Source organism: Nelumbo lutea, chromosome 6 (assembly GCF_056320005.1).
Source record: "Nelumbo lutea isolate HS-2025 chromosome 6, American lotus-T2T, whole genome shotgun sequence".
Classification (NCBI taxonomy): Eukaryota; Viridiplantae; Streptophyta; class Magnoliopsida; order Proteales; family Nelumbonaceae; genus Nelumbo; species Nelumbo lutea.
The window spans coordinates 18,259,689-18,283,020 of NC_142689.1; the positions used below are offsets into that span (position 1 = coordinate 18,259,689).

The window sequence follows — 23,332 nt, forward strand, 5'->3', positions numbered from 1 at the left end:
AAATAGATAAATATGTGAAGCATCTTTAGATGATGACCATGTTTGGGCCATCTCGAATCTCAAACATGTCTCTAACTATTCTGAAGAACTCAAACGTGATACATAATACTTGGCCTGCATCCAGGAAGTGGCCAAAGGCAAATTGCATAAATAAATTCGGTATGTTTTTTTTTCTCTATCAGAAATATCCAGACATACACATCATATTATAAAAAATGTAGTAGACCACTATTTTAGAAAAGATTGTCAGCAAGAGATTTAAGAGCACAATATAAGTGCACCTTTTAGTTTTGGAGTGCAAATTTCACTTTGAAGTCGTGAATATTCATTTTGACAACCACAGGCTCAGAGATATTAAGATACTCACTCTGATTGCCATTTTCTTGAGTTTGTTCATGGCAGAGAATTGCTTCAAGCGAGTTAAAACTGCAGAATCAAGGGGCTTATCGGGAGCTACACCACCAACCCGAACCCAAGGGTGACCTACCAAGAAATATAACCACCAGTTAAACGAAAGGGCATCCACCTAATATGATAATAACAATTTTTAAGCAATTCTCCCACGAGACCCTTTATGATACAGCAAGGATAGATTTAAGCTAAGGATTATAATATAGAATAATAATTATAATTGATGATTGTTTTGAACTATAGACTAGAATACCAAAACATAATACATGCATGTATATGTCCAAAGAAAGAAAAGGAAGCTACTGAATGGAGTTGTATTAGTTAGCTGAAAGAGTTCACAGTCGATCTATGTTCTGATGTGAATTCAGCAAAGAAAAAAGAAAATAGAAGAAGAGAAGAGAAGAGAAGAGAGAATGAGAAAAACGGGGTGCAGTTATTGTGTCCCTGCCGCCCCACTATTAGCATTTATATGTTAGCAAATTAAAGAGCAGTATAAAGACACTAATACCCCTTGCCGCACATATAAGAAAATAAAAATAATAATAACAGCAGCCACAGCTAACAGCAACTAATAAAAAAATAGAAAAACATAACATAAAATACAAGGAGGGACCACACCAGTTTACTGTACTGTATCTCTACATTTCCCCTCAAGTTGGGAATAGATATTGGTCATTCCCAACTTGCATAAATCTGCCTCAAACTTAACTTCTTAACAGCTTTGATGAAGAGATCAACAAGCAGCATATCGGAAGCAACATAGGGAAGACACACCTCTTGAGAAGCAACTCTTTCTCTAATAAAGTGCCAGTCCACCTCGATATGTTTGGTTCTATTATGCTGTATTGGATTATGAGCAGTATTAATGGTGGCCTGGATATCACAATACAACATCAAGGGTCTTTCATATTTAATTCCTAACTCCAAGTAGGGATCTTAGCCATAACACTTCAGCCACACCATTAACCATGGACCTATACTTTGTCTTGGGCACTGGAACGAGCAACAACATTTTGTTTCTTACTCCATGAAACAAGATTCCCTCCAACAAAGGCACAATAAACTGAGGTAGATCGCCTATCATCAACACACCTGGCCCAATCAACATCTGTGTACACCTCTATTTTTTATGTGACCATTATCATTGAAGAGTATGCTTTAGCTAGACATCTCTTCCAAGTGAGCAAAAATCTACTCAACTGCAAGTAGTTGGGATTTTTTGAGAAAATGCATGTACTAACTAACAGCATAAGAAATGTCAGGCCATGTTAGACACAAATAAAGAAATTTTCCTACCAACTGCTGAAACATAGCTTTGTCTTCAAGAGACTCACCACCTTCTGCACTTATTTTATGATTCTATTCAATAGGTGTCTCGGCAGGCTTAACTCCTAATTTCCTAGTTTCCTCTAATAGATCTGAAACATACTTTCTTTGAGAGATAAAGATGTCATGTTTAGACTAAGCCACTTCAATTTCCAAGAAATAGTACAAAGCACCTAGGTCTTTTGCCTCAACCTCCTTGTTAAGTAATTACTTAAGAGAATGAATCTCACCAATGTCACTGCTTGTCACCACAATATCATCAGCATGCACTACAAGGAGAGTTAAGGAAGCACCTGCCTTCTTGATGAAAAGAGTGTGGTCTAACTAGGCCTACACACGGCCAAACTTCTCTAAGGCAAGTCTAAATCTATCAAACCATGCCCTTGGAGATTGCTTTGGACCATACAAAGCCTTCTCCAACCAATAGACTTTCTTTCTTGCATCTACGTCATAAAACCTAGGAACAATTCCATATATACCTCCTGTAGATCATCATTAAGGAAAGCATTTTTAACATCCATCTGGAATAGTGGCCATGATAAATTTGTAGCAAGAGATAGCAATAACCTAATTGTGTTCATCTTGGTGATTGGTGCAAAGGTCTCCATGTAATCAATACAGTAAATCTATGTGTATCTATTTGCAACTAATCGGGCCTTGTATCTATCAACCGAGCCATCTACATTGTATTTCACTGTAAGTACCAATCTACACCCAACAAGTTTCTTCCCTTTTGGCTGATCTACCAACTCTCGTGTATAATTTTTAATGAGGGCATCCCTCTCCACCCCCATTGCATCCTTCCACTCAAGCACCAACAAAGCTCCCTGCACTATTCTAGAAATAGATATAGCTGCGATAGATGCCAAAAAGGAATTATAAGATGGTGAGAAGTGGTCATAAGAAAGAAATTGAGATATATAATGAGCAATAGATGAGATACAACAGCGCTTCTTTTTGCAAATTGCAATAGGAAGGTCAAGATCATCTGAGGGAGGCTAAGGCTCAATAGTAGTAGGAATGTCATTTGCAATAGCAATAGGCAAAAAGGTTGTAGTACCTGGATCTAGTGTTGTAAAGGAGAGAGGAACTAGCATGGATTTCTCATGACCAAAATCAACCTGCCTCCACCATCTATGAAACACCCATAATTCTTTACACCCCTAACAATCCCCTGCACAACTCTCTCCTTCAGTGATTGGAACAGGTGATGAACTTCCAGGGCAAAAATAACCTTCTTGCAACTCTCCTCCTGAAATGAAACCCTGAGATAACATCATAGAGATGAAACAAATCCCAAAGACTGGATCATAGCAACAATTTTTTTATCAATAATCATAGCAACAATATCCCTTTCAATTTTGTGCATACCCAAGAAAAATACACTTTACAACCTTATGATCAAATTTAGAGCAATGAGGTGCAAGGATTTAAACAAAGCAAGTGCACCCAGGGGTCTTAAGGGGAATAGTAAACAAGTATTTATCTAGATGCAATAGCCTAAAAGATGATTTCATATCTACAACTCGTGAAGGGGACCTATTGATGAGATACACGACTGTGTGGATGGCGTCCCCCTAGAAATGTATGGAATAGTAGAATTCAGCATGATGCTTCTAGCAACTTCCAAGATGTGTCTGTTCTTTCTCTTAACTAGTCCATTTTGTTGAGGTGTATGAGGACAAGTACTTTGATGGATAACCCCATACTCAAGGAAATATGAAGCCAGCGATTTTGCTAAGTACTCCCTTGATATTATCTGACCTAAAATCGTTGATTCTGATTGCAAATTAGGTCAAAACCATCTAGTGAAAAGCACAGGTTAAAGAAGGAACATCATCTCAAGAACGCATAAAATAAACCCATAAAAAATGGGAATGGTCATCAACAAATAACAAGAAATATATGTATCACCCCATAACAGTATATGGTCCCCAAACATCGGTATAAATTTCAAAAGGAACAACGCTTCTTTTATTACTCAAAGAATAAGTTGATCTACAATGCTTTGCAAATTCATAATTCTCACACTTCAAATTGGACAATTGGATTGACTCAAATAAAATAGGAAAAAAAAAGACTCTTCAAAGACCCAAAAGATAATGAGTCAATCGATTATTCATTCATTCATTCATCCTAATAAGTTGATCTACAATGCTTCGAGAACCCCCTATTTGGTAATGTTGTTCATTCATTCATGCTAACAAAATGTCTTCTTAAAAAACAATTAAAACTATAAAATCATTATTGTTTGTGTGAGAATTAAGAATTTAAGACCTAACGTGGACTTGTTTGGGCTTGCCTCGAGGGGCATGGTACAAAGGCGGCTCGTAGAATCCGGAATGTAATATGCTTTACATCACATTGACTACTTGAAATAATGCAATTGAGAGAAGAGGTTGTGGGTTTTATATGCTTGAAAATGTTTTATATATTTGATTTTATTTTTAATTCTCATTTGAACATGATTTACATGTTATATTTATGTATTTTAATATTAGATAATAGGTTTTTTTAAACATTTATTTTAAAATTAAAGTTTATATTTTTATTAATATTATGTTTAATAATTTTTTTATTTTTTAGCCTTTTTCTAATTTTTGCACCTTGCTTAAAAAGGTGCACGCCTCGCCTTGCACCTCAGGCACAAATTGAGCTCTGCACCTTTTTTGCGCCTTACACTTTTAAAACATTGGTGCCTTGAGAACTATGATTTTTAGTAATACTACTAACTGAAAGCAAATTGGTACCAAGTTTAGGAACATGTAGGATTGAGGACAAGGAAATAGAATCAAACACTCTATTATCTCCCTTAGCAAAAATAGGAACAAGGGATCCGCTTTGATATCTCCCTTGCCAAAAATAGGAATATGGGACCCACTTTGATATCCCCCTTGTTAAAAACAGGAACAAGAGAGCCATCAACAATAGAAACTGTCTAATAGAAGATAAGCAATAAGAGGATAAGCTAGTCATATGCTCAAAGGCACCCGAATCAACAATCCAAAAAAGAGTAGTGTTACCTTGGATTGAAGCATGATAGACGGTAGCCCTTGTGCCTGAGTGAGCAAAAGCTAAGGTAGGAATAATGGGTATAGTAGCTGGTGGATGAGATGACCCTGAAACTCCAACCACACTCTCCAACTAAGTCAAGGCAGCTCTAACTACAATTAAAGCATCCAGCGGTGTGGATCTTGGGCTAAAGGAAGGTGCACCATCAATAGTAACAGTTGCATTGGCACTCCCCTTCTTATTCTTGAGTCTTGCACTCTTATTAGAATAAGATGAAGATGCAGCTTCCAACAAGTGTCTCGGGTGTGCTTTGGCTTCTTGCAAAAATCACAGACTATCTCTCTTTTGTCTTCCTTCTTCATATCCCTCTCCTTATCACCACCAAGCTTTGGTTTTACTACTGCCAAGGCTGATTCCATGGGTGAAATCTGTAACATAACTTTCTCCATACTCTCTTCACTATGTACTAATGAATAAGCGTGAGATAAAGTGATACTTTCTATAATAAGTACTTGCTGCCTCACAATACCGTAATTTGAATTCAGGCCAGCAAAGAATTCAAACACTCTATTTGTCTCAACCAACTTCCTATATGTTGTTGCATCCTTATGGCTTTCCCATTCAATAGTCTCTAAGTGATCAATTTCATGCTACAAAGATTTCAAGGTGGAGAAATAAACAGATACAGGTTTCTCCCCTTGTTTAAGATTATTCACTTCACTTTTCAACTCATAAGCCCTAGCAATATTAAGGGGTTGTAAGTCTCCTTTATACTCTCCCAGATTTCCTTAGTAGTCTTCACCCATAAGTAATTCCTACTAATGTGAAGTAGCATAGAATTACATAGCTAAGTCATCACTAAATAATTTTTCTAAACCCATTTAGCATGAGTTAGGTCTTCTTTGGCTGGTTTCTTTGTATCTCCAATAACATATCTAAAGTTTCGCCCTTCCTCCAATAGCCATCATGGCCAATTAAGACCATTCCAAGTAATTTGTGCCATCAAATTTAACAATAGTAATTTGAAAAGAGTTGTCTAACACATTTCCAAACCCCATAGAATTCTTCCCCAAGTGATTTTGATTCCTTCCCGATTGTCTCCATGCTGAACAACCACCAAGAACTCACAAATCTATAGGGAAGAGGTTCAGAAACACACCAATTTCAGGCTGAAAGATGTTTGTACAGCAACCTGACACGAATTACAGCTCTCAAGCTGGCTCTCAGAAAACCAAGGGGACGGAATAAGTAGCTAAAGAGAGGCTGGAACTGTAGAACTGATCAGTTTCCCAAATGAAAACCCTAGAACCAGCCCTGGAGAAAACAAAAAATTCAGCCATTCCTTCCAGAAGAATCCAATCAACTCTTACAAGCTGTCAATCTCAAGAGAGATGTATTTTCTGCTCAGAAAACACTGAGCGCCACTACCAATTAAAGGTTTATGTTAAAAGCTGTTAATTCTCTTAGTATAGTACCGCAGGGGTACTATTGTAAATTTCTCCTTTTACTTTTTATATCCTGTCGCCCTAGTATATATACCAAAAGCTGGCGCCGCCAGCAGTACTTTTGGCTCTCATATCTCTCTTTTCTCTTCTCTCTCTCTCTCTTCTCTCTTCCTCTCTCCTGCATAACATGGTACCAAAGCGGGACTATCAGATCTGAAAGGAGAGGTCGAGTGAACAGTTTCCTTCGCACCAGATTTCCAGATCTGCCACCCTCATCTACTGTTCGGCTGATTGAAGATCAAGGTTTTCTCACGCACTGAAGTAACTTCTCTCATTCTCCTTTTTTTCTGATCAGAATCTGTACTAGGTCTGCTGGTTGGATGTGAGGTGATCAACACCTCTTTCTTTCCTTTTTTGTGGGGTCGACTAACCCCTGTATAAACTGTAGGTCGTGAAGACCTTTTGTGTGCTGCAATAGCAGCTTTTATGGTGCACTGAAGGTCAGAGAGTGACCTGTACTTGCTGTAACAGCATTTCTGTTGATGCGTAGGTCAAGAGATGACCTATTAGTGCTGTAACAGCACCTGTGTTTTACAGAAAAGGGTTGTGTTTCCGAAGAAAAAAGGGGTTTCCTTTCTCCCTTGGTGTTAGACCTTTTTCTTTAAGGTTTTGTGCCCACTTTAAGAGTTTTTGAATCTGTAATCATGAGTGGTGAAGATTCTGCTACATCAAGTGTTTCCTTAATGCAGAATGGGATGAGTGGGGGTGTGGAACTATCCTTTCCCATGGCTGTTATTCCTCTCGAGGGCTTAAATTATTTAGAGTGGTCAACAGGGATCAAGTTGTACATCACTGCAAGGAGAAAGATATGTTATATAAATGGGATAACCAAAGAACCAAATTCTGGGAGTGCTGAATATGACAGATGGAACCAGGAAAACAGCATGGTCATGTCCTAGCTTTTAGTGTCTATGCAACCTCAAATAAGAAGGAATTTTATGTGGGCTGAAATGGAAAATGAGGTCTGGGAACAAGCAAAATCAACCTACTCTAATGATATGGATGTGTTTATTGGGAAGAAATATCGCTGCCGGCAGCACCAGTGATTTGGTATTCTCATCGGATTCTAGCTAGTTACAGTCCATCTTATATTATCTGTTTTTAGTAAGGATTAGTAGGAAGTCTGATCTATCTTAGAGAGTCTTATCTATCTTAAGTAGGGAGTCTTATATATCTTATCTGTAAGTGGTATAGATTAGCAGGGAGTCTTCCTACAAGGACGACTCTTATCTCTTGTAATCTCCTATTTAAGGAGCTGAGAATATTGAATAAAATCATCGAAAATTTCAGTCAAGAAAGAGAGCAATGGAGAGTTGGTGATCTCTCGAACAAATCACCTTTAGGGCGGCAAGATAGGTTCTTTAAGAAAAGGGAGGAACAAGGGAAAACATGAGGTTTTCCCCGTGGACCGACCCATGATGAGATCCTATTCGCGGGCCCTAAACAGTTTGGTATCAAAGCCAAATGTCATGGGCGATCTGGAGCAGTTGACGTCCAGGGTCCACTAACTGGAGCATAGGCTCGTGGAGAACAGCACGGAGGTACGCGAAATCAAGGACGATGTCTGAGAGTTACGGCGCTTGATGGAGTTGTATTTCTCTAACAAGGAAAGGAATCCAGAAGGGGCTGCAACCACAAACAGCCGCCGACCAAACTTGACGGAGTCATCCGGCGAACAGCAGGTCGTTGCCCCGGTAGCCGCGGTTGTTCCCAAGTACAGTAGACTGGAGTTCCCTTCTTACAACGGCACCGGAGACCCTTTGGGGTGGCTATACCGATGTGAGCAGTTCTTTCGCAAGCAGCGGACGGAGGACAGAGACAAGGTAAGCCTAGCTGCATTCCACTTGACGGAAGAGGCGCAGCTCTGGTTCTATCGATTGGAATAGGAGGAACCCAGGCTCAGTTGGACCCAATTCAAATCCTATTGCCTCCACAGGTTTGGGCCCCCATTGACGAGCAACCCATTAGGTGAACTGATTAATCTCAAACAGACGGGAACGGTGGCTGAATACCAACGCCAATTCCAGACTCTGGTTCTATCGATTGGAACAGGAGGAACCCAGGCTCAGTCGGACCCAATTCAAATCCTATTGCCTCCTCAGGTTTGGGCCCCCATTGACGAGCAATTCGTTAGGTGAACTGATCAACCTCAAACAGACGGGAACGGTGGCTGAATACCAACACCAATTCCAGACTCTGGTTCTATCGATTGGAACAGGAGGAACCCGGGCTCAGTTGGGCCCAATTCAAATCCTATTGCCTCCTCAGGTTTGGGCCCCCATTGACGAGCAACCCGTTAGGTGAACTGATCAACCTCAAACAGATGGGAACAGTGGCTGAATACCAACGCCAATTCCAGACTCTCCTTGCCAGAGCAGCTTCGGTGCGACCGGACCAGCAGGTAGACATGTTCACCACAAGGTTAGCAGAACCCTTGAGGGTGGATGTGGAGATGCAACACCCCCCCAACCTAGTTACAGCCATGAATCTAGCTCACGCCTTCAAACGAAAGCTGCAACTCAGTCACGGAACCTTCAGTATGGGGCGGCCGCCGACATCATGGGCACCCTCGAAAACACCCTGAATGGCCCCTTCTTCTACAACTAGCCGAGAACAGAAGCCTCATAAGAGCAATGTCCCCAGGTCGGCATCCAGTATAGGAAGCAGCATGGTGGTACCCCCCATTAAACGCTTGTCTAGAGCCGAGATGGTAGATAGCCGGGCAAGGGGGCAATGTTTCAACTGTGACGATCTTTATTTGGCGGGACACAAGTGCAAGAGACTTTTCTGCCTCCTGGTGGATGAACAAGAGGAAGACGAGGATAAACCCGCAGTGTTCGAACCCGAGATCTCCCTCCACGCAATCACCGGAATAAAGACCTCTCAGACTATGAAGTTACGGGCACGGGTGGCAGGGAAACCAGTACAGATCCTCGTTGATTCAGGAAGCACACACAATTTTGTAAGTGAGCAAGCTGCCCTTCAGTTGAAATTACCTATGGAAATCAGACCAAGACTGCAGGTAGTCGTAGCAAACAGTGAAAGGGTTCATAGTCCCGGAATCTGTAAAGACACCCAAATACAGGTCGAATATGAATCCTTCTCTGCTGATTTATTTGTGCTATCCTTGGATGAAATTGATATAGTTCTTGGAGTAAAATGGTTGATCACCCTAGGCCCAATCCTATGGGATTTCAGCGCCCTAACGATGACATTCCGCTTGAATGGGAAACAAGTTACTTGGCAGGGAACCAGGGTAGAAGCAAAAAAACCACAGGTTCATACGCTACAGGGGAAAACGACGCATACAATGAATATGGAAAGGCTCCTCACCGACTTTTCAGATGTGTTCCAAGAACCCAAGGAACTTCCTCCTTCCCGAGCGTGCGATCATCGGATCCCTCTGGTGACGGGTTCAAAACTAGTCGTCGTCCGGCCTTATCACTACCCACATCTGCAGAAAGACGAGATAGAGAAGCAGTGTGCTGAAATGATGAAACAGGGGATAATCTGCCTTAGCCGTTCTCCCTTCTCCTTGCCGGTTCTGTTGGTAGCAAAGCGGGATGGTACTTGGAGGTTTTGTGTGGACTGCAGAGAGCTCAATAACCGAACTGTCAAGGATAAATTCCCTATTTCCATTATGGATGAGCCGTTGGATGAACTTCATGGTGCCTAGTACTTCTCAAAATTAGACCTCAGGTTGGGATACTTTCAGGTCCGAATGGCTTCCGAGGACGTAGAGAAAACTGCCTTCAGAACTCATCATGGCCACTTTGAGTTCTTAGTTATGCCGTTCGGTTTCACCAACGCCCCATCCACATTCCAGTCTCTAATGAACGAGGTATTTCAGTCCCACCTTTGCAGATTTGTTTTAGTGTTCTTTGACGACATTTTAGTTTACAGTAAATCTTGGATAGAACACGTGCATCATCTACGGACTGTTTTTGAGCTCCTGCGCCAACACAAGCTCTTCCTTAAATGGTCCAAGTGCTCTTTCGGGGAGCACCAGGTTCTGTACTTAGGTCATGTCATCAATGGGCAAGGTGTCACGGTGGACAGTTCCAAAATCCAAGCAATCAAGGAATGGCCCAAACCCCAATCCGCCAAGGCTCTCTGTGGGTTCCTGGGTCTAACAGGATACTACCGCAAATTTATACAAAATTATGGCCTGTTGGCTGCCCCATTAACCAACCTGCTAAAGAAGAATGCCTTTCATTGGGACGACGCAGTCGATGCAGCTTTTGCAAATTTAAGGGATGCCCTCTCCTCCACCCCAGTTCTGCAATTGTCAAACTTTGACCTCGAGTTTACAATCAAGTGAGATGCATCCGGAATAGGTATTGGAGCCGTATTACAACAACAAGGGCACCCGATTGCCTTCTTTAGCCGCAAACTTGCTGACCGACATTTAAAATTACCCGCCTACGAACGCGAACTGATTGGGTTAGCTAGAGCAGTCCAACACTGGAGACCGTACTTGTGGGGAAGGTCATTCGTCGTCAAAACTGATCACTATAGCCTCAAGTACTTGTTGGAGAAGCGACTCACCACTTCTCCTCAACAACATTGGGTTAGCAAGCTGCTTGGTTTTGATTTCCGGGTAGACTACAAGACGGGATCCTTAAATCGCGCCGTGGATGCTTTGTCTAGGCGTGACGAAGACACTATGCTCCTTTGTGGCATTTCCGATCCCCGAATCACCTTGTTAGACGACATCAACAAGGCGCTGCCACAATCACCAGAGTGGACGGCCCTTGTTCAGAAAATTCAGTCCAGAGCGACCAACTCCACTTGGTCCCTTCATGACGGTCTGGTGCTGTACAAAGGTCGGGTACATCTTCAAGCAGATTCCTCTTTAATTCCTTCCATCATCTCCAGTATTCATAACTCCACCCATGAAGGCATTCAGAAGACACTTCATCGTGTCCAAGCTGATTTCCATTGGCAAGGTATGAAAACTTCTATTCGGGACTTTATCCATAATTGCTCCACGTGTCAACAGCACAAATGGGAGAATCTACACCCGACTGGCCTTCTTCAGCCCCTCTCGATTCCAGCACAAATTTGGGCTGATATCTCCATGGATTTCATTGAGGGCCTACCCAAGGTTAGCGGAAAACCAGTTCTTTATGTGGTTGTGGATCGCTTCTCTAAGTACGCCCATTTCATCCCTCTGTCACATCCATATAGTGCTACATCAGTCGCCCACGTCTTCTTTACGCATGTTTTCCGTTTACATGGGTTGCCGGAATCTATTGTCAGCGACAGGGACCCAGTTTTTACTAGTGCCTTCTGGAAGGAATTGTTTCGGTTACATGGTACCACCTTAGCTTTTTCCTCCGCGTATCATCCTCAGACAGACGGCCAAACGGAGGTGGTGAACCGTACGATCGAAATGTATCTCCGTTGTTTTGTTGGAGATCAACCACGACGGTGGGTTGATTGGTTTCCTTGGGCCGAGTATTGTTATAACACTGCCTATCATTCTTCCCTCGGAATGACACCTTTCCAGGTCGTCTATGGTCGTGACCCTCCTCGTTTGTTATCCTATGAGCCCGGTTCGACACGTTTGGAGGAGATTGATCATTCCCTACAAGAGCGCGATGCCCTTCTAGTTGAAGTTTCTCTTCGCTTGCAACAGGCACAACTACGCATGAAGCATGCCTATGACCAACATCATCGGGAATTGTCATTTGACCCAAGACAGTTTGTGTGGTTGAAGCTTCAGCCTTATCGGCAACACTCCTTGCGACACAAGGGCTGCTCCTAAATTAGCTCCTAAATTTTATGGACCCTTCAAGGTTTTGCGACGGATCGGTACGGTTGCATACCAACTGGAACTGCCAGAGCACAGCAGAATCCATGATGTTTTCCACATTTCCTTGCTCAAGTCGTTTACGGGTATTCCTCCTGACCGAGTTCCCCCCTTACCACCCTTGAAAGACGGCAAACTCATCCCCCAACCTCGGGCCCTTGTTCGCTCCAAAATCAATCAGGGTGTTCTTGAAGTCCTGGTGGAATGGAACGACTTGCCATCAGCCGAGGCCACCTGGCTCCCCTTGACTGAGTTCCAAGACACATATCCGAATTTCGAGCTTGAGGACAAGCTCTTAGTCGAGGAGGGGAGTAATGATATGGACGCGTTTATTGGGAAGAAATATCGTCGCCGGCAACAGTAGTGATTTGGTGTTCTCATCGGATTCTAGCTAGTTACAGTCCATCTTATCTTATCTGTTTTCAGTCCATCTTATCTTATCTATTTTCAGTAAGGATTAGTAGGAAGTCTGATCTATCTTAGGGAGTCTTATCTATCTTAAGTAGGGAGTCTTATCTATCTTATCTGTAAGTGGTATAGATTAGCAGGGAGTCTTCCTACAAGGACGACTCTTATCTCTTGTAACTCCTATTTAAGGAGGAGAGAATATTGAATAAAATCATCGAAAATTTCAGTCAAGAAAGAGAGCAAAGAAGAGTTGGTGATCTCTTGAACAAATCACCTTTAGGGCGGCAAGATAGGTTCTTCAAGAAAAGGGAGGAACAAGGGAAAACAGGAGGTTTTCCCCGTGGACCGACCCGTGATGAGATCCTATTCGCGGGCCCTAAACATCTAAACTGCGTCATTGCAAAAATCTACCAATTACAGGCAGAATCGTCCACTTGTAAACAGGGGGAGAGGTGTCTGTTTGTGTACTATTCAGACTTGACCTCAGTCAGGAAGGAGTTAGACCATTATCAAAGTGTGGACTGGAAGTGTGATGAAGATGCAAAATTGTATAAAAAAACTTGTTTCCCAACAAAGAGTGTTTGCTTTCCTACATGGATTGAACCCTGCATATGAATCTATCAGAGTCCAGATCCTAGGTAGCAAGGATCTTCCATCTGTCCAGGAAGTTTATGCTCTAGTACAATCAGAAGAAAGTAGAAGAAATTTGATGAACAATTCTAGAGGGGATGTAGTTGTGTTGGCAACGAAAGGGAGTGTTACTACAGGTGGGGGGAATACCTTTAAGAAGGGGGATTTTCAAAAAAAGGTGGATGACAAGGACAAACTGTGGTGTACTCATTGCCAGAAACCCCGACACACCCGAGACACATGCTGGGATCTTCATGGAAAGCCGAAATGGGCTCAAGATCTGAATAAGAAGCAAGGTTTAGATCTGAATATAAAGTCAGGACAACAAGGTACAAGAAAGCACATTATGGCAAATATGGCTACTCAAGAGAATCAACCCCCCATTAGTACTGTGACTCACACAAACGCCTTTCGATCTGACCCAAGGGAGGATATTATTAATTCCTTCTGTGACCATTTAGAGCTCTATGGTAGAGCAATTTGTCAGATGGATGCTCCTCCCTCAACTTCATTTGCGTCTAAATCAGCTGCCACAGCTTTCCATGTAGCATCTCATACCCCTGACACTCCTTAGATCATTGATTCTGGAGCGTCTAAACACATGACTGGTAAGTCCTCTTACTTTCAAACCTATCACCTCCTTTTTGGAAGAGACAAGGTGAGACTAGCTGATGGATCATACTCTACCATAGCAGGTCAAGGAACTATTTCTCTTCCTTTTGGCCTTACCCTGTCTAATGTTTTACATTTCCCAAAATTTCCCATTAATTTGTTCTTTGTTAGTAGTATTACTAATTCCTTAAACTGCTCAATGACCTTTTTCCATTCTTACTGTGTGATCCGGGATTTGGCCTCGGGGAAGACGATTGGTAGAGGATGTATGGTGGATGGGCTTTACATGCTAGAGAATAAGGCTGGTCTTCATTTACAGAATTCACAGTGGATGATTTATTGAGGAAGTGGAGTGAGATTGCTAGTTGCACCCAACCCAAAACAGTAATGAGTGTCCCTTGGACCCCCCCTACCAGCCGGTTTTTTAAAACTAAACTTTGATGGGAGTAGTTAGGGGAATCCTGGACAATCAGGGATTAGAGGTGTGTTTAGGGATGAGAATGGGCTTGTTTCAGCCATGTTTTCAGGCCCAATTGGAGTGAGTGATTCTCTCGGGGCTGAGATTTTTGCAGTTCTGGAAGGAGTCCAAAGAGCCAAGGAGATGAATATAAGAAAATTCATCATTGAAGGGGACTCAAAGGTGGTGGTAGGGTGGCTGAATAAAGAAAATAGCAGTTTATGGATGTATAGTAATGAGAGGAGGAAATTTAGATGGCTGGTTCAAGAGATGAAAATCAAGATCAGCTGGGTGAAAAGATCAGCTAACTCCTTTGCTAATGGATTAGCTAAGCAAGGAGTCGAGAGGGAGTTAATGTTTTGGGCACAAGTGTAATTTTTCCGTTTTTTGTTCTTGGCAGCTCAAGCTCCAGCTGGAAGATAAGAAAGTTTATCTTCATCCTTGTAATATTTTTGTGATTAATTAATGAAATGTGGTTATTAATAAAAAAAAATAAGGCTGGTCTTCATGTCACAGAGTCTAAGGGTCGGTCTTGTAAGAGTCAGGTCTATTTATGGCATAGTCGTCTTGGTCATTTATTTTTAGAGTCTTTAAAAATTGTGCTTCCAGAGTTGTTTAAGTATTAGTGTCAAAATTTACTTGTCAAACTTGTCAATTGAGTAAGCAGTGTAGAACTCATTTCTCTTCAAAGAATAATAAATCTGAATTTCCTTTCCACATTGTTCATTCTGATGTTTGCGGCCCTGTTACTTTATCATCTTAGAGTGGCTACAAGTATTTTATTACCATTATCGATGATTACTCCAGATATACATGGATATATCCCATGCGAACCAGGGATGAGGTACCAAAAATTATCCAAGATTTTCAGTGGATGATCTTCACCCAATTTCAAACTGAAATCCAAATTTTTCAATTAGATAATGCCAAAGAATATTTCCATAGTGATCTTACGGAGTTTTTTGCTTCGCGTGGTTCACTTCACCATAGCTCTTGTGCCCAAACACCACAACAAAATGGTGTTGTTGAAATAAAGAACCGACACCTTCTTGAAGTGGCCCGGGGGTTACTATTTCATAGGAATTTCTCGAAACGTTTTTGGCTTGAGGCTGTCCTTTGTGCTACCTATCTCTCATCAACTGTATGCCCTCTCATTGGTTAGAGTGCAAAGCCCCATATCAGCTTTTTTTTCCTAAGGCTCCCCTTCTTTCTATTCTTCCTCATGTGTTTGATTGTCATTGTTTTGTTCAAAATCTATCACCCACTCGTGGAAAATTGATCCTCATGTCATTCCTTGCATCTTCTTTGGGTACTCTTTCACTCAGAAGGGATACCGGTGCTTTGATTCTGTTTCTCAGAAATTTTATGTTTCTATGGATGTCTCCTACTTTGAGAGTGAGCCTTTCTTCCCTGTTTCTCCTCAGGGGGAGTGTAGGAATGAGGAGAAACTGGTTCAGCTCCCTCATCTTCCTAATCCTCCTCCCTTTCATGTCTTCTTTCGTCGTCACAAAGGCCAACCATGTTCAAGAGCGGTGGAGCACCTAGAAGCTGTACCACCAATGCCATCAGACTTTCCAAGGGCAGATCATACCCATTCAGGTACCTTGGTTCCTGTTGATGTTCCGGACCCTATTGCTATTGATACTTCTGTTGCTAATGACCTTGACCTTCCTATTGCTCACTGAAGAGGTGTTAGATCTTGCACCACTAAACACCCCATTTTCCACTTTGTTTCCTATGAAAACATTTCACCCTCCTTTCGGGCCTTTCTCTCTTCCATTGACACTGTTCATATCCCTAAGAATGTGGCAGAAGCTCTTTCGGTACCTGAATGGACGGATGCTATGAAGGAAAAAATTAATGTGTTACATAAAAATGGCACGTGGGAACTAGTAGATCTTCCTGAGGGGAAGAATCCAATTGGATGTAAATGGGTTTTCACAGTTAAACACAGGGTTGATGGCATTGAGGAGCGGTATAAACCTCGTTTAGTAGCAAAGGGGTTTATACAAGTGTATGGAGTAGATTATGCATAAACATTTGCACCTGTTGCTAAGATGAACTCCATTAGAATTCTTTTCTCCCTAGCTGCTAATCATGACTGGGATCTCCATTAGCTTGACATCAAGAATTCCTTTCTGAATGGTGACCTTGAAGAGGAAGTATACATGGTACAACCCAGAAAGTGTGTAGGTTAAAGAAATCATTATATGGGCTGAAACAATCACCAAGAGCATGTTTCAATACGTTCCATGTAGCAATACAGCAAAGAGGACACAATCAATGTCAATCTGATTGCTTGTAAAAAGAGGGGAAGGGAAAATTGCAGCACTGATAGTATATGTTGATGATATAGTTATCACTGGTGATTGGAATGATGAAATTCAGAAGTTGAAGAATTTTCTTGCTACCCAGTTTGAAGTGAAGGTTCTAGGTCCTCTAAGGTACTTCCTTAGGATTGAAGTAGCCTACTCACAAAAGGGTATCTTCATTTCCCAAAGAAAGTATGTCCTAGATCTACTCCAGGATACAAGAAAATTGGGAGTGAAGCCAGTTGATTCCCTTATTGATCCTAACCACAAACTAGGTGACTGTCAAGGTGAACCCATCAAGGATGTGAAACAATTCCAAAGACTTATAGGAAGATTGTTATATCTTTCTATGACTCGACCAGACATAGCTTATGTAGTGGGTGTTCTTAACCAGTTCATGCATGCCCCTAAGACTACCCATCTTGAAGCAGCAGAAAGAGTTCTCAGATATCTTAAGAAGTTCCCAAGTGCAGGCTTGTTGTTTCAAAAGCATGGACATTTGAAAGTTGAAGTGTATACTGATGCAAATTGGGCGATCCCTGAATGGCAGAAAGTCAACTAGTGGCTATTGTACTTTTATAGGAGGTAATCTAGTTACCTGGAGAAGCAAAAAGCAGAATGTGGTAGCTAGATCTAGTGTTGAAGCTGAATATCGGGCAATGTCTCATGGAGTGGCTGAAATTATGTGGCTAAAAAATTTGTTGAGTGAGTTGGGTTTTCCAGTTGATGGACCTATGACCCTATTCTGTGATAACAAAGCAGCCATAAACATTGCTGCTAATCCAGTGCTGCATGATAGAACTAAACACATCAAATTCGACAAACACTTTATCAGAGAAAAGGTTGTCACAGGGGAAGTGTGTACTCCTTATGTTAGCTCTGAAGATCAACTTGCAGAAATCTTTACAAAAGGGTTACACCACTCATGGCATCATAATTTATGTGACAAGTTGGGCATGATTGACATCTATGTCCCAACTTGAGGGGGAGTGTTAAAAGCTGTTAATTCTCTAAGTATAGTACTACAGGGATACTATTGTAAATTTCTCCTTTTATTTTTGTATATCCTATTGCCCTAGTATATATACCAAAAGCTGGCACCGCCAGCAGTACTTTTGGCTCTCAGATCTCTCTTCTCTCTTCTTCTCTCTCTCTTATCTCTTCCTCTCTTCTTCTCTCCTGCATAACAGTTTAATCCCTAAGCGGTACTTTTGGCTCTCAGATCTCTCTTCTCTCTTCTTCTCTCTCTCTTATCTCTTCCTCTCTTCTTCTCTCCTGCATAACAGTTTAATCCCTAAACCTTTGATCAACCCAAAATCTTTGAATCTTCCTGGCTATGGGCAATCTCCAAGATTCCACAAGTCTTGGGTAGCAACAGCCAACAGGACTCTCCAATAACCTCCAAGAATCAGGCAAACAAGACTGAAATCTCCAGCCCTAAGAAGTTCTCATGCAGCCGGCTGGACCAAGCCCACATGAGAACCCTATTACAAACCATAGACTTGGCTATGATATCAAGGTGGCTGAATGGGTTCACGGCCGATCTACGTTCTGATGTGAATTCAACAAAGAGAAAAGAGAAGAAGAGAACAGAGAAGAGAAAGAGAATGAGAGAATGAGAAAAAAGGGGTGCAGTTATTGTGTTCCTGCCACCCCACTATCAGCATTAATATCTTAGCAAATTAAAGAGCAGTACAAAGGCACTAATACCCCTGCCACCCAAACAAGAAAAGAAAAAAAAATAACAGCAACTAGTAAAAGAAAAAAAAAAAAAAAAAACAGAAGACCATAACATAAAACATAAGGAGCGATCACACCAGTTTATTGTACTGTGCCTCTACAGTATTATGCAAGGTTCAAAATATCAATACACCCTGATACGCCGAAAGGGGTGTATTGACACTTTGAACCTTGTGCATTTTTATTTTTTTAGTTTTTTTCAAAATTTTAGAGGGGGCCATTTTTTATGTGTTTTAATTATTAAAAAGATATCTTAAAACACCTTAAATTAGGTGTAATGGAAACTAAAAGATACGTATTTATTGAAATGTTGAGCCTTGGTATTATGTTTTCAACCATACAAAGGTGGAAAGATATGTATGGCTTTTTCAAGGCTATAAATTCGCAGTAGAGAAGAGTGGAAAAATGACACAAACTTCTTTAAACTAACCGATGTCCCGATTCCTTGAACTGTTTTGAAATTTGCAGATGGAATAAAAAATTCATATCACAAGGTAATATACTCACAGAGAACTTCATGGGCAGTTAGCCGTTTTTTGGGGTCTCTTACAAGCATTTTTCGGACCAGATCTTTTGCACTCTCAGAGATGCTAGGCCATGGATCTGATACAAAGTCAAGCTCACCTTTTAAAACCTGTTCAAAGATTCCCTGCTCCGTTTCTGTACAAGAATATTGGAATAACAAAAAATAAAATAAAATTAGATATGCTTGCTATATCAATGTTAGTCAGTAGAAGAAAAAAAAGAGAGATAAAATCCTTACCATCCCAAAATGGAGGGACGCCACTTAGTAAAATATAAATAATTACCCCTGCACTCCAAACATCACATTCTGGACCATAATGCTTTCGCAAAACTTCTGGGGCAACATAATAAGGACTTCCAACCACATCAGTAAATGTTTCCCCTGAAGAATATTTTATTAATTTTTTATCAATGTGGGATGACACATAAAATCTTTTTAACTAAAAAATAAGAAAAATCTAGTATCAACTGTACTGAGAGTCCAGAACTATAACTTTCTTGCATCCATATGGTGAAATTATGCTCTGAACACTCAAAAAACGTTTTTTCATGTGGACGTGGAAATGGATCTAGTACATATTTGCAGAAATAAAGTTGCATGGTAAACAAAAAGGCATAATATTTTGAAATGTAATATGAACCTAACTGTAATATAGCAGGATCCACAGGCCAAAAGGTCTAAACCCAAAGGCATAAGAAGGTCAATGGAGAATTCAATCAAGCTCACAGTTCTAGGACTCCAGAGCCACTTCAAGTAGGCTATCCACCCTATGGCAATTCAACAATGATCTTGCATGGTTTACAAGATATGTGTTAGGTTCCTGCCCAACTCAGATACTACTTCGAGAGAGTGTAATCTCCTAAGAAGCGAGAATGAGAGAGAGAGAGAGAGAGAGAGAGCAGATCTATTTGAACTCAAGGTAACCTCTCTTATTCCCAGCCCACTTATTTATACTTGTACAATGACATTTGTAGTAGTTCAAGAATCAAAATTAAGAATTCAAGAATCCCACTTGCATCAGTTAGTTTGTTGTACAACAGATTTAACCCCACGTGTTTTCTTCCTTGAGTAGACCTTCTGGATAATTGGTTTGCTTTGTTTTTGGTTTCTAACAGGTCCCCCACCCCCCCCCCCACCCCGAAGCATCCTCATCTGCAAGGGTGAAGTGAGGAAATTGTTGGCACAGCAGTGAACAGTCTTCCCATGTAGCATCTTCATGAGGCGGAAATCTTTGCCAAGTGACTAGAGCTTCCTAAATCAGCTGTTTGTTCTTCTGTACCCATATGTAATCCAGTACTTTTTGGCAAGGGAACCTATACAAGATTTGTAAAGGTTTCCTTACCTTTCCCTACTTTTTCCTTCAAACCAAACACAACCTAATTTTTCTTCTCTTTTCTAACTTTATTCTCAGGTTTTCATACTACTTTTCTAAAGACCCATCCTATTTTAGATGGGCCTAGGATACCCCTATTGCATCTGTCAAAATTAGGTTTGATTGAATTAACTGGTGGAGGTTCACATTGAGAGTAAACAAAAACTCTCATAGCGGAGGAGTTTGCAACCAGCTGATTACTTTCTAATAATGTTACCAGTGGAAATGAGTAAAATATCTCCACTATTCTAATCCAAATTATCCAATAAACCACTTCCATAGTGATATTGTCTATGATAACTCTCCTATCTTCGGCGTTTATATCTGAATAATCTCCCATTCCCTTCTTCCCAAATGGATGAAAACACTGCTGCCCTAGTGCATCTCCATAATATTTTTCCCTCTCTTGTTGTTTGATTGAACAAGGCATTATTGAATGGAGCCGCCAGTTCTGATGGAGGGATCCACTGCACCCAAAAAGATCAAAAACCCAATCCCAAATACTATATGCAAATGAACAAGAGATTAGCATATGATAAGTACCTTCCCAGCTGCAGCTCATAATTGTTTACATGAGAAAAACAGAAAAAAAAAATGACCAGAATACAAGAAACCATCCAGAAACCAAGATTTTATGCATCGACAGAAACAATTTGTAAACTCAACCAAAAGTCTACAGACTTTACACCCAAAATCCTTTGTATTGTTCATAATATAGCCATGTTTGACATTGACAGAAGCTACTCATAATGTTTACATGAGCAAGTATGCATTATGTTGCTAATGACTCCTTATTTGGTCAGAGGCTAAATTAGATGATATTGTTAAAAGGGCCTACGGATAGATTTGTCCTCAACATATGGTCAAGTCTGACATCTATTTTTCATCCACAAGGGAATAATGCATACAATGTGTGGTTTACAGTACAATGGTATGCATAATTTATAACCGTGGTAATCCTTTTATGTTCTATGTCCTAAGGAGTATCCTTGCCTTCTATTCATTGCACTGTGGTTGCAAAGAAAATGAGAGAAAAGGAAAGAAGAGAAATGAGAATAAGAAAAAAATAAAACTATAGAAACAAAAGATTTTTCTGTTATCTGTTTGTGCATGAAAATTAAAAGGAAATTTACAAAGTTTTTGTTGATTATGAATTCATAAGCAATCTCATCAACCATATTGACACTTTTGTGCTCTTTAGAAGGTATTAATTTCCATGTCTTCATCTTCCACAGAATCACTTATACTTATACAACAACTCAGAACTCCTATGAACCACCTTCATCTCCTGGCCTTATCTCTTGTATTTGTTACCTCCTCATGACAACAAAAGGGAGAGGATAACTCATGTTCAGAAAACTTAAGCACATACATTCTACAGGAATTAATAGCTATACAGCAAAAAAAGACAATCTTGTAATTGACAGCATAGAGTTGTGCGGCTTGTGCCATACAGGAATGTTTAATGTCTCACAGAAAAGACAGAAATAATAAGAAATCGAAAAAATACCAATGAAATGTGATGTTCAATTGTCTTCTAAGACAGATACTCAACAGATATCTGTCCCAACTAATCAGTCTAATCATTATAAGACTGATACATAATATAAAAATGGTTTGTTTCAATCAATCAAGTTCTATCACTTCAAATTTCCTCCAACCACTAGGCAGTTGGGAATATCCAACTATTAAGAATTCCATACTATATTTTATGTTTCAAGCTTAATTTCTATTACTTATTTATTTGGAAAATAAAAGGGAGAAAACAATTTCTAACTTGAGCATTAGCCGCAAAGATCATGCATGATCCTTCAGATTTATCAAAGATACAAGTCCTCTAATCAGTCAAAAATATTGTGCTTTGTCTTTCTTAGAAAATGTATGAAATCAAGAAAAACCCAACTGTTCAAAGGCAAAAACTTAGGAGGCTAGAACAAAACTTTTATATTATTCTTGGTTTGTGCACAGCATAGATGACCCTCAACTGGGTTGAGAACAGATTTGCATGTTTGATGGAGAAAGAAAGAGTAGCACGTTCAGTAGATAGAAAATCATATTGTGTTCGTTGCAGGACCAAAAACATTGGAGTCTTAAAGATGCATAAGGAGGCAAAAAAGTAAGACCTGGAGTTGCAACCAAACCATTTCTTTCAATTACTTTTTGCCTCCTGCTTGTCTGTTAACTGCTTTAGATTAGTTTTGAAAGATAATTTTAGCAATAAAAGTAGAACCAAATAATTCACATTGATGACCAAGAAACACCTCAGATGTCATTTTCACACCCTGGTTAATACAATGCTATCCACAAAATTGAAAAAGTATGGATGAAGTGAATATGTGTTTCTAGAGTGTTTATGATCACAGAGCAATTCCATAAAGCAGTTATAAGAGCAGAAATTCTTATATAGAAGAATGTTGGCATCCAACAGCACCATGTTCATAGAAGAGTATCTGAATAAGGATGCTGAGAATATATGGAAAGAGTGGAAAGGATAGAATTAGAAATTAATTAATTGTTGGAACATAAAAATAACCCCAATGTGTAACAATGAGAGAAAATAAAATATAATATTTTTGCCATGTGTATGGAATGATATGAATTGCACCATAGAGGAGACTGATTTGGTGCAAGTTGAGCTAGGGGAAGGGTGAAAAGGAAATAAGTTGAGAAGTAGGAAAAGGCCTAAGGGCTCACAGTTAGGAAAAGAAATCAATCCTGAGATATCAGAATGACAAAACAATATTCACGTATCTGACATGGATAATTAGATAAATCTTTGTAAAATTGAATTGAGTTTATTACATGTTTTTACTGTTTTTAGCCAAAGTAACAGACAGTGATTACTTAAACATATTAGATTAGAAGATAGAACTTACAAAAGAATTTTTTTGGCCAAAAAAAAGCCTCCAAATGCATACAACAAAACCACTTTGCTTAATATATAATATATTAGATCTTTTTCCATGACATCAATTAATGCCTTCCATAATAACTTGTGGATAAAGAAAACTGAGAACCATACTTGTAAGTTGACTGAATCTCTCACTGACAGGCCTAGGGGAAAAACAACCTTAATTTTTTTTTTTGTTTTAGTCTAAAAATTGGAATGAGATTTATCATTTCCAACCATATAAAATCACAAAACCAATGTAGCCATTACCTCGTATCATCTATTTATATCCATGTAGATTGTAGACTAAGTTGTG

General features: G+C 40.1%; 1 protein-coding gene across 2 annotated transcripts in view; it reads right to left on the reverse strand.

The window, feature by feature from the left end:
- Nucleotides 1-23,332, reverse strand: part of LOC148847684 (calcium-dependent protein kinase 20-like) — a 30,389-nt gene that overhangs the window by 3,396 nt on the left and 3,661 nt on the right. For both annotated transcript variants that reach the window (XM_088952605.1, XM_088952606.1), the window contains 3 exons: nucleotides 18,992-19,135; nucleotides 18,736-18,888; nucleotides 368-483 (listed from right to left, as the gene is read on the reverse strand). In XM_088952605.1, coding sequence (XP_088808731.1) covers nucleotides 368-483; nucleotides 18,736-18,888; nucleotides 18,992-19,135 — 413 coding nt within the window. The remainder of the gene's footprint in view (nucleotides 1-367; nucleotides 484-18,735; nucleotides 18,889-18,991; nucleotides 19,136-23,332) is intronic.